Source organism: Stigmatopora nigra, chromosome 12 (genome assembly GCF_051989575.1).
Source record: "Stigmatopora nigra isolate UIUO_SnigA chromosome 12, RoL_Snig_1.1, whole genome shotgun sequence".
Classification (NCBI taxonomy): Eukaryota; Metazoa; Chordata; class Actinopteri; order Syngnathiformes; family Syngnathidae; genus Stigmatopora; species Stigmatopora nigra.
The window spans coordinates 6237991-6250211 of NC_135519.1; the positions used below are offsets into that span (position 1 = coordinate 6237991).

General features: G+C 38.3%; 1 protein-coding gene across 1 annotated transcript in view; it reads left to right on the top strand.

The window, feature by feature from the left end:
* Positions 1 to 12221, top strand: part of cdh23 (cadherin-related 23) — an 88324-nt gene that overhangs the window by 46366 nt on the left and 29737 nt on the right. The window contains exons 14-24 of the mRNA XM_077729655.1: positions 3746 to 3810; positions 4193 to 4430; positions 5387 to 5492; positions 5707 to 5834; positions 7142 to 7214; positions 8047 to 8163; positions 8253 to 8365; positions 8707 to 8814; positions 10468 to 10657; positions 10869 to 11014; positions 11786 to 12005. Of these exons, the coding sequence (XP_077585781.1) occupies positions 3746 to 3810; positions 4193 to 4430; positions 5387 to 5492; positions 5707 to 5834; positions 7142 to 7214; positions 8047 to 8163; positions 8253 to 8365; positions 8707 to 8814; positions 10468 to 10657; positions 10869 to 11014; positions 11786 to 12005 (1504 nt within the window). The remainder of the gene's footprint in view (positions 1 to 3745; positions 3811 to 4192; positions 4431 to 5386; positions 5493 to 5706; positions 5835 to 7141; positions 7215 to 8046; positions 8164 to 8252; positions 8366 to 8706; positions 8815 to 10467; positions 10658 to 10868; positions 11015 to 11785; positions 12006 to 12221) is intronic.

Sequence of the window (12221 nt, forward strand, 5' to 3'; positions counted from 1 at the left end):
TTATATGCATTTTTGGTGGTTAAGACAGCCATACAATATGTTATATGTTATTTCATGTGTGTGTTTGACATGAGAATGAATGTGTTGAATTATTGTCTGGAGATATGTGCATTTCTGTAGCTGAGAATTGCCCCAATGCTCTAGAAAGAGATGTTCGAAAAGAGTATAGTCTGAACTGTCTGGCTTGGCTAATGTTTATACAATGCTTTATACCTATGCTAATTGGAATTGTGCATGTTGTTGCCAGCTCTTCTCAAAAGTGCCCAATAAGCAATCTGATAATGTTGCTGAAAGGCTTGGTTTAGGTTAATATTCATTGCTCATCTGATCAGAGCCAATGTACAGAGGTAGCTGATGTATTTTGTAGTGCCCACTCTTGCATCCCTATGGACACTTATGCCAAACACACACAAGTAAGTACACACATACAAACACAACTGTTTAATATTTATGCTTTGCAGTGTTACTTATCTGTATAAATATTTATTGTGATTTACTCTTTGGTCTGTGTACATTCCTCTCTCACTTCATCTCTTTGTTTCTTTTTTTTATTTTTACTCTTGGGACTTTAGCCATTAGGAGCTTTAATGTTGGGAAATAATAATTTTGCAATTCGAATGGCTTCTTTAATCTTCATGGGGTTTTCTAACTAGGGGACTGCTTTATGGTTGTTGGCTTTTAGTCATTTCGGGGGTAAGATTGGTCCCTTATTTGGTTTGACATAATAGTTTTTTGATTGGTCGCTTGGTTGGGCAGTCGGTCGGTTGGTTTGTCATTCTAGTGGGCTGGTGGGTCAGAAGGTTGGTCAATTGATTGGTCAGTTGGTTGGTTGGTTTGTCATTCAACTGGGCTGGTGGGTCAGAAAATTGGTCAATTGATTGGTCAGTCTCTTGGTTGTTTGGTCGACCTCGGTCCTGATATGCTACATGAAAATTAATACAATTTATTCTGGGATTGAAGCTTATATTTAAATAAATTGGAAAAAATCTGTGTAAAGATCACTTTCCAGGGTTAAAAGAAAAAAAGTATCTATAACAAGTTGTGACAAGGGCTCCCCCATACACACACAGGCAATACCGCTGAAATAAATTGAATGACGTGCTGTTTAATCACATGACATGTTACCTTTCAAAGAACACCCCTGTCCCAGTTATGGCTGTATGTTAAACATGTCTATTGTGCCGGTGTCATCTCTTGACGTCAGTTGTGCTCCCTCATCATTCAGCGATCCTGCAGCTACCACTTTGTCCTTTTTATTCCGTGTGCGTCTTCAGTGTAGTCACAACTCTCTAATCTCATTCCTTCATCATTGAGGACAGACGCAGAAAGAGAGGGGGAGGATGAAGGCCTTTCAGCAACAGCAAGCTGCCAGCTGCTTTAAGCCTTTTCACTGGCAGCTCAAGCTGGATCTCCAGTTTGTGCGTCCAAAACAGTCCCCCACCTTTTTTTGGTTTTTTTTTTACTCCCTTTCTTTACTTTTGATTTAAAGACTATTTTGTTCCCACTTTATATGTGCTTAGAATAATTATAGCCACCTAAACCTAAAAATGGACAATTTCCAATTGCCACTGTAATTACAAGCATAGAAACGATACAGTACTGCGAGGTGTAATGTAATTTACACATTGCAGACAATAATCCATGTGGGACAGCGTCAATCAAAATATAGAATTTAGTTTGTCACCTATAACAATGTTAATTTGAAGACAACATCATGAAAAAATGTTTTTTTTAATCCACAGATCACCTTATTTAGTGGTTTATTGATGGTGTATAGTTTAGGGCGCATCGTCCGTTGTTTTATGGTCTTGTTAGTGTTTTTTTGGTGCTTTTAAAACTACAAAAAGATGTGTGTTATATATGTATATGTACTATATGTACACTTAATGTGTGTGAGCTCACACGTGCACTTGTGTATCAAGAGAGATCCACACATACTATAAGTGTGTTTGCCTGCTGGCCTCCACTCTCTGATGGAAAGAAACACATCATTTAACCAAGCTGGTCAACTGAAAACTAATTTCTCTTTTGTAGTTAGTGCCTCAGGCCCTGTGGGGGTTTTTAGAGTTTATATTGGCAATCAGCAGCTCACTGACTTTTTGTGCATTAACTCCTCAACAACTTTTTTGAAAAGAATGCTGACTGTAATGCTTTAGCGCAGTGGAGATTTGAGCCGTTTTACATTCATAGAGCACTTGTCAAATCACCAAAACCTTTGCATTTTGCTAAAATGAATAACTTAACTGAATGATAAATGGGGAGTATTTTGTTTTTAAAAAACTAATATGTATAGTCTACGGTATATGAACAGACATAAAGCTAAAGGGTATTCACTGTTCATTCGTCAGGTTTTAATTTAGTCATAAATGTAAAAAAAAAACATCTATTCATTACAATAAAAAGATTGGTCTAATTTTAAATTCCAATTCAACCAATGTCACTGGCCTTTTTAAGTTTTGAATAGAAAGCTCAATTAATCAATATAACTAAGAGCATCTTTTCACAATGCAGCTAAAATTATTATTATAAACCATTGGTGTTAATTTACCACTTATTTTTTGGAATCATTTATCAAAGCACTCAACTCATGAATAATGCATACGTTAAGATCCTGCACAAAATGATCTTTACCGCCCCCAAAAGTACTCTCTTATGCATCCTAAGTTGAAAGTCTTTGGCTTGCAGTTGGCAAAGTGACTTGTCCACACTGTTGATGGTTGTTCAGAGATTGGACGTTAATGACGGATGGGGGGCGGGGGGGGGGGGGGGGGGCAGAAAAGATGGCTATCGCCTTTACTTCTTAACCTCGAACCCTTTGCTCGCTCTCTCCTTTTCTGTCGCTGAAGCAAGAGGGGCACTATAGCTCCCCAGAGGAGCTTCTGTCGCATCCTCGATAGCTGTCACGCTAACACCCCCACTGCTATCATTGCAGCACTTATGGGCCTGTCACTCACCTGAGAGAGAGTGAGCAAAGGAGAGACTGAAGCATCAAGGGGAAACAGTGTGCATAGCAGATAGGTAGAGGGAGTGCATGGGTAGAATATGAGAAGGGGGCAGGGGTGGGCATTTATGCGGTGAGAGGGGGGTGGGGGGTAAAGACAGAAAGAATGGGGGGAAATAAAGGAGTGGTAGAAGGAAAGGTGAGTAGTATCTCCCAAATAGAGAGGAAGAGGGTGAGTTGAGTTATGTGGAAGGATGAGCTCTGCAAGAAATGGCAGATGAAGGCTCAGAGGTTAATAAAAGTACCTGACTGGAGTTTAAAAGACTTCTTATGTATTTGGTGTCCCTCCTTGCAAGTTAGGAGCATGTGCTTCAGTGCATTCGACAACAAAGGGATTTGGACGTTAATAAAGAAACATTGATTTACCATCCGGAATGATGTGGAGGAAGCTGTGTGAAATTATACGCTTCAGTTAGTGTGGTGACTTGGGAAGAAACAATGAGAGTTGGAGACTTGAAACTACATCCTCAACGGAAAATGATTTTGGTATATTGTCTCAGGCTTTTTTTTTATTTTTTTATCTTAGCATAACAAGGATCATCACAGAGTCTGCAGGATTTTTGAAACTATTACACATTTACTCATTGTATTCATATGACACACAAATAGGTTTACTATTAGGGCAAAAACATGTCTACCAAATGTTCTATCATCTCTTCAATCATCTATTAATTTCTTCCTAAAAATGAATTACATTTGACAATCATAATTCTTGAATTTTGCTTCTTTATTTTTATCACGCAGGCTACAGATGGAGACCTTGGCACATTTGGCATTGTGCGGTACTTCTTCAGTGATGAGCCAGACCAGTAAGATTCATCTAAAAAATACATTACACAGTATCATAAGATTTTAGCTTTAACCCTGCTATGGCAAAAAAAAAAAAAAAAACATTGGGTATCTAAATGAGGGGAGGTTGGGAGAATATTTCTTATCACCTAAAATGTTTATTCCACAAATGAAAATACAGACAATTTGAAAATTTGGAGCTTCTGATTTAGCTCTGGGCATACTTGGTAACATTCCCAAAGTAATCTCAGCAATCAGTTTATGTTCCTTCACTCATTAATATACTCCACACTTCACTGGTGCAACCATCAGAGTCTGAACAAACCATTTAATTCCCTCTCTTTCAAATCATAGTAAAAACTGCAATCTTATAGCAAAACAAAAAATTGTGCTGTCTTGCAGATTTTCCTTAGATGCTGAAACAGGCTGGGTCATTCTGCGAGCCAGTTTGGATTATGAACTGATGCGTCGATTTACACTGACTATTCTGGCGAGGGATGGAGGAGGAGAGGAGACCACCGGGAGAATCCGTGTCAACGTGCTAGACGTAAACGACAACCCACCACTCTTCCAAAAGGAGGTGTACGTAGGCTCTTTAAGAGAGAACGAGCAGGCTGTCCAGCCTGTTGCCAGAGTCCGGGTGAGTGGTTGATTAAAAAGAAAAACTAATATGAAGGATGGAGATTTGGAATTAAAGATCAGTAGGTTAAATTAAATTGAATACATAGATGCTCCTTGGATTACATAACACTACAGATGTGTATTTGTGCACATTCTATCCAATAAGAACAGACTGACTGACCTGGTGTGTTGGCTGTTCATCAATGCCACACAAAAGCCGGAGGTGCACAGGCACAATGGTAACTAATGGCTCAGCACTTCCTTTGATTGTGCCCTTAAGAAAAAGCCTATTACATGGCCCGTAGTGGTGGGTCCAACGTTGGCTTTCCATTCCACAGTTCACAGCGGCGGCTTGTGTTTTACACAGCAGGACATCAGACGATTACTTGGTTCAACGGCTGCCTCACTCTATTTGATTAGTCCCAGAGAACCTCAAATGCTTCGGTTATTAATAAGAAGCCCGGAAGGAAACGGGGGAAACCACATGTAGCCAAACCAGAGTCAGCAATTTGACCTGAATAAGACCTTGGCTTCCTCACTGTTTCACTTACATGGATTGTTAGGCAGACTACCGGTAGTTTACTGAAGTAGATATGTTACGATAGGCAATAGATTTTGTTGTTGTTTGGGTTTTGTCGCCTGTAGTCATCCTTGTTTGAATGGCTTTAAATCAAAGGGACATTAGCAAGGTCCAGTATATTTAAAAAAAAAAAAAAAAAGTCTGGATGAATCATTTTTAAATTCAGCCAAAACCAAATTAATGAGGGAGTATTATCACTGTCGTTGTTGTGTATCAGGCTTGGAAACCTTTCATTTGGCCGCTCTTAAGCTGAGTTGGCGTTCTAATACCCTGGCTACTACTAGCCGGAATCAGCTTAAATGTTGACAAAACATGTTGGCACTGTTTTTATTTTTGAAATACTTTTTTTCCACTGGAAACTATAGATTTTCTTCCGCAATTTCTGTTACCCGCAGGCAGCAGATGAGGATTCTCCTCCCAACAACTTCATCACATATACCATCATTTCAGCATCCGCTTTCCCTGATTACTTCAGTATCATCATGGTGGAAGGCTATGCAGGTGGGCTTGTCTTTGTCAATGAAGGTCAAGTTTAAAAAGTTTGGGTCGGCTGACTTGAAGGCAATGACTATGCCTAAGTCCATTGATATAAAAATATGTGAATTTGCATCTAATGTTGCTAAAGAGATCCCAATTATGTTGTTATTCTAAAACATCTTGAACATTTTCATCGATGAAGAGATCTTTACTTTCTGTTGCATGCTCCTATCATCAGTGATTAGTGTAACCAAGCCTCTGGACTACGAAAAGGTCCCAAATGGAAGGATTCATCTGAAAGTGATGGCCAGAGATGGAGGAAACCCGGCGCTTAACAATACTGTCATTGTCACAGTGGAGGTTATTGTGAGTATACAATCACAGAAATACTAATATTCAACAAAGAGAAATAAATAAATAGTCAAATTGTCATTCCTGAATATACACTGAAGCTGTTTAGGGTCATATTGGGTCTGTGTGTTGTTTAATTTGATCAAAATAGTGGTTAACGCTGGACATTTTGAAACTGTGGATAGTCTTTTTATAAATGTATTTTATTTTTATATGAAACAGTGGTAAGAGTGTTCTTAGGAGTCCTGAGGGTGTCCTGGGTCTACCATCACATTTGCACATGCACATTACAACAGAGACATGAACCTTTTTGGCCTTTAGATGGTCAAGGGGGAAATGTGGAAACTAAAAAGAGCATATGAATAAACCTACATACTCAATATAAGAAACAAAAGTCATAACGAGGTCAGAGGGGAAAGTAAAAAATAAAATAAAAAGTTTCAAAAACTTCCAGAGTCTAAAATAATAAAATAATCCTTGGAAAGGCCAACTGTTCTTTTTTCACAGTATAATTGTGTCAATGTTTTATATGAAGACAATCTATGGAGGTGGAGGTCTATAGTAATGGCCTGTTGGTATGTATATTTTGTGATGGGAAAATTGCAGTTGTTTTTTTACTGCGATATGAAAAGTGACAGGGAAGCATGATCATAATTCTTCATTCCCCCAATGAGTTACTCAATTACTCTTTCCATCCTCCGTCTTTTCCAGTGTTGTGACTCATTTCAGTGTTTAATCACTTGATGACAGCATCACACACACAAAGTAACGTAACATGGAGACTGTTAAAAAAACCCGTCATTTTCACAGTTTCTGAAGTATTTGCCTCTCACAAAGTGGAAAGCCTCATTAGTGATAACCATAAGAAATGTAGTGGTGACAAAAAAAGAGTGAAATACCATGAGTGGGAGGCTTGTAGATATGGAAAAGCACAAGTAAATTTAAAGGATGGTGCTCATCCAAAATAACTACAGAGATTCATAATTCTCACGTTTATTTTCAGATTTTGTGAGTTTTTCTTACTGGACTATTATTAGGATTTCCATTGTCTTTGTATAATTTCATAATAATTTAGTGTACATATTAATAGCCTTGTAGATTACGCATGGAGGATGTACAAAATGATCTATCTTCTAAGTGAAAGTGCACTTTTTTGTGCATCACAAATATTTTGAAATCTGGAAATGGTAATATTTTGCCCCCAAGGGAAAGATAACAAGGTCTTAAATTTCCAATGTTGACATCTTGTTTTCCAACATGTAGAGAGAGTATTATGATTGTTCCCTTCACTGAGCAGCTGTTTATGTTTATATCGCTTCCAGGATGAAAACGACAACCCCCCAAAGTTTAGCAAGCCATCTTACATTGTCAAGATTCCAGAAAACATAAACGCCGGTGAGTGAACCAAACTTTTTACCAATAACTTCCTTGTTAAGTGCCTCCAATGTATTTAGTGGTCTATACAATTTACCAAACCATACATAAATAACTCATATTGTTGCCTCCATCTAGGTTTTGCTTTTCGTCTTTTTTCTTTCTTTCAATTGTCTTCAAGCCCATACCGTATCATTTGTTTAGATTGTATGCGTTCAAATAGTCCAAATGCTGGCTATTGACTATTCAAAGCTAAATCACTGGCTGCTATATTCATTTTCATGCATGCAGTCAGAGAAGTCTTTTATCCCAGACATTAGATTAGCTTCCACTTGCTAGAGGGAAATGAGATATTTGCCTGCCCTCTTTCTCTTGCTCTGTTGCTCTCTTTCTTTCTTTTTTTTTATCTTGAGATCCTGCTTCGTCTCTGGACACTTTTTTTGTCTCCAAGATTATTTGAGGAACCGTATTGCTGACTATCCTCAGCCAATGTTTAGATTGAGAACTATGGCCAAAGCGCCCATTGGTTCTTGTTGCAAGGCAGTGTTCAATGGCCGGACCTCATTGTGTTTATTGATCAGGCCTGTGCCAGTTATCACACGTGCCAAACAAAATGATGGATTACCAATCCAAGAGTTCAATGGTTCTAAAACAATGGAGTTGTGGAGGAAGCCTTCTCTCTAGTATCCATTCAATATTTCACATCATTATTCAGAGACTTTTACTATTGGTGGTTACACCAGTTGGCATGGTGTCTGTTGGCCAGCGGGAGAACAAGGTTTTAGTTTTTAAAAAATTGGTCAACAAAGTACCACATTTTCTGTAAAATTGTATTCCCACCTTGTCTTCGCAGGGGCTACAGTACTGGTCGTCAAAGCCACCGATTTGGACGCCTCTCGGGAGTTTGGTCAGGACTCGCTCATCTACTCTCTGGAAGGTTCCTCACAGTTTCGTCTGAACTCTCGCTCGGGTATGTTTGCATTTGGGTGTATATTGTAAACAAACAGAATCATTTATTATCTCCAAAGTCAATGTTAACACTTGTTAAATTTACAAAAGGAGAAATCACCACTACAGCCTTGCTGGACCGAGAGCTGAAGTTGGAATACATCCTCATTGTCAGAGCTGTCGATGGAGGAGTGGGCCCGCAACAGAAGACTGGCATTGCCACGGTAATTGCACACAAACACAAGATCACGATATTTTACTCAAGACCCTGCTTCATCCACATTTTTTTATCAATTACAGACACTGATATTTGGCTTTTTAGAACCGTTTTATTTTTTTTAATACTAAGGACGTCTCTGAACTCTACTGTACTTTGCAGCATTTATTTTCCCCTCCATTTTTACTATGGTGACTGCTCCTGCAAAATGTCAACATATGCTTATCTTATAATTATAAGACGTTTCTTCTAATTAAAATGTCAATAAATTGCACCACGGTGACTTAAATTAGATGCATTTCATTGACTGCACCAACCTACTTTTTCAATTTCCCCACTTTGATATAGGTGAATATTACCATATTGGACATTAATGACAATCCGCCCCAATGGCAAGATGAACCATACCATGCCAACGTGGTGGAGATGAGCCCAAGCAACACAGACGTTGTCACGGTGAGTGTGCCACGCCCATTTTGACCACACTAGTACAGAATGCAAGTTCAGTTCTTGGTATTTGGTTTATAACTTGGATCAAACAACATTCAATCAAACAATACAAGGAAAACTATATTACACGTACTGGCGAGCTAGTTTGAGCTCCGCGAGCGTACATGGACAAATTGCCCTCGTGCTGTAGGTCATCGCAAAGTAAACGTGTGAATATTGCCCCTAAACTCTCTCATTGTCCTGCTGGTGTCTTTGGCTCCGTGCTGTTGGAAATTAAGCCCTGATCATTCATTAATTAAAGAGTCGTCGCTGAGTGTAATTAAGGGAGTCCGATTGCTAATTAAAATGTAGCCTGCAGTCATACACTTTGCAAATTATTCAGCTGCGAGGCAGGAGAATGAGAGCCCATCTTAAAAAGAGACCAATGGAGGAATAGGAAAGAACAATGCAAATATTGACTTTTTAAAAAGGTTTGCTTTCCGACTTTGGTTATCTTTGGCCTTAGGCTTTGTGATATGGCCTTGAAATGAAAAAAATAAAAATAAAAAATCCTATTATCATTTTTACGGGGCCCGGTGGTTCAGTGGATAGTGCGTTGGCTTCACAGTTCTGGGTTTGAAGGCATATATGTTAAGATAAAACTTTTTTTGTTTTTTTAAATCATTCCCAAAAAAAATTGCTCATCTAACTTTGCTCTTTTGAGTTATTTTGTTCATGGAAATGTGATTTTATTCTGATAGAGGCACCACACAGTAGATTATATGAAAATTAAAACCCTTTTCTATTAATGCATACAAAAAGATTAATTCAATCAAACCAATAATGAAGTGAAAGTTGTTTTGTATACATGTAAAATTGCTAAATGTCTTCTGGGGCCCCCAAAACAAATTAATTATACTACCCAAATGAACATTTTACAACCCTATTCTAGAAAAAAGGACCATTATCTATGATTAAATGTTTTATTTATTTTGAGCAAATATTACCCTTTTTTAATGAGTTGGAAAAAGCACTCCTAGAAATTGCCCAAATCCTCTCCACACCCAATGAGCCACTTTAAATCCTAAGAACATATAAATAATAAGTCAATAATTTCACCTCTTAACATAATGCCAGTAAATATTATTCAATTTTCAGCTCAATCTCTTCCAAAGTGTAACCATCAATTAATGAGTATTTTAACTAATTTTGACTTCCTCACCTTTTTGTTTTCAGTTTCTTATCAATAGGCCTCTCGACTTTGCCTGCTTACTACGTGGCCTTAATAATTAAATACCTGAAAAACCTTTGTTCCTCTAATGACCAATTAAGCATTTTCTGGCATTTTTAGTCAGCGCATTAAATAATTGATCAGCTCTTTAAAACCCAGCGAATGCTTAAGCCGGCGCTAAATGCATTCATCTCCTAAAGAGACATCTCCATTTTTCTTATTACCAATTGCTGCTAGGGAGCACTCGCCAGTCAGTATGCGCTGGTGGGTGACTCCAAAGGTGAGGTGTGGGGGGGCTGCACTTGATGCATTTTATCATTTCAATCCTACGGTCAACTGTCAGTTTTACTTGTTAAGCACACTTTTATTAAAACTGTCAATTAAATCTGGGCAATAAGTGAAGTCAAAGCCTATTAAAAATAGAATATCGATGTCACTCTCCCTTCCAGGTGTTGGCATTGGACCCCGACAATGGACAGAATGGGACAGTGGTCTACAGCATCAGCACCGAAAACCCTTTCTACACCATAAACGGCAACACTGGGAAAATCCGTACTAGCGGGGTCACGCTAGACCGTGAAAGCTCAGACCCGAGGGTCACCATGCTCATGAGGACCATTGTCATCTCTGCCGTTGACCGTGAGTACTCGTTACTCGTGTCTTGACGTCCATGTAAAGCAAGCATCGGTGACTTTACGGCACCCCCAGACGAGGGCTCAGTTCTGGGTGATTAGTGTCTATTTTCAAGCCCCAGTCCTTAAGTTTTATGCTGAGTGTGAAACGTTTTATTGTGCATGATAAATTTCCTTGACAAGCCAATGCGTTTATGTTTCTCTGGCGTCCTCTGTAGGTGGTCGACCTCCCCTGCGTGCATCAGCAAGCGCAACAGTGTTTGTCAACCTGTTGGATCTCAATGACAATGATCCAGCTTTTGTCAACCTCCCATTTATGGCTGAAGTACCTGAGGGACTTCCAATTGGTTCGTCGGTGTTTAAGGTACCATTTAGGGATGAATGTTATTTCTTTTATTGGGTTTTCAGTTAGAACTTAATTATCTTCGATCAGTGTTCTATACTATGCAGTATAATGCAAATGTGTATGATCTGGAGTACATCAGATTTTTGGAAATACATAGAAAAATAAAAATACATAAAAAATAGCACACCCACCTACAATATTGTTTGAGTCATTGTAAAAAAAAAAAAAAAAAATCATGTTAGAAACCAGTTTTTGGATTCTACACTCAAAAAAATGTCAAACCTGAGACATTTTGTTTCCCCAAAATTGTTACACCATGTTTTGAAGTGCATTATATTAAAAGAACATATGTCTGTCAGTGTTTTTAATCATCAGCAGAACAGAGTAGTGTTACTTCTTGTATAATATACTCGAAACAAATATTGTTGATTTAGCATTTTACACACTTGCGGTTGTGGTTCTACGTTGTGGTGGTGAACGTCAACACAGTTCAAATACAGAGTTTTGGCTGATGTAAGAGAAATATTAAGATAATACATGACTGTGTTAGTGGTGTAATTTTTGATGAAGCTCTTCATAGAGTTGCTTCTGATAGAAATGTAAATGATGACTGCAAATATGATGATTAAGTCTGGATCACACTATGATCCAACTTTGTTCTCTAAACAGTGTTTAATTGGAAAACTTCAGCAAAAGAAGAAATAGCTAAAAAAAAAGAAAAGTATAATAATAGATTCCATTTTCGTCCTTTTATTGTCACCAAAATTTATCTTCCCTTTCTTCCTTTAGGTCCAAGTGGAGGACCCAGATCAGGATAAGAATGGTTTAATTACAATGGCATTACAAATGGGTATGCCTCGTTTGGACTTTTACCTGAACACTTCAACTGGCATTCTGTTGTCATCTGCAACGCTGGATCGAGAACAGATTGGACAATACCATTTGAGGATTATAGCTTACGATGCAGGAAAGTTTCCTCGCACATCAACTTCAACGCTCACCGTCACTGGTGAGTGTCGAAATGTATCTTGCAATAAGAATTTCACTTCATTTCCCTTCACACTCCTGATATCATACAAATGAAACTATCGAAGCATTTAATGAATACATTTTCACTGTCGGAAAGGGTTTGGCTCTTGAAATTTCATTTATTATGAATTCACCGAGAGAGAGAGACGCCACTAGGCCCTGAAATATGACATTTTATGATAAATACAAACACTTT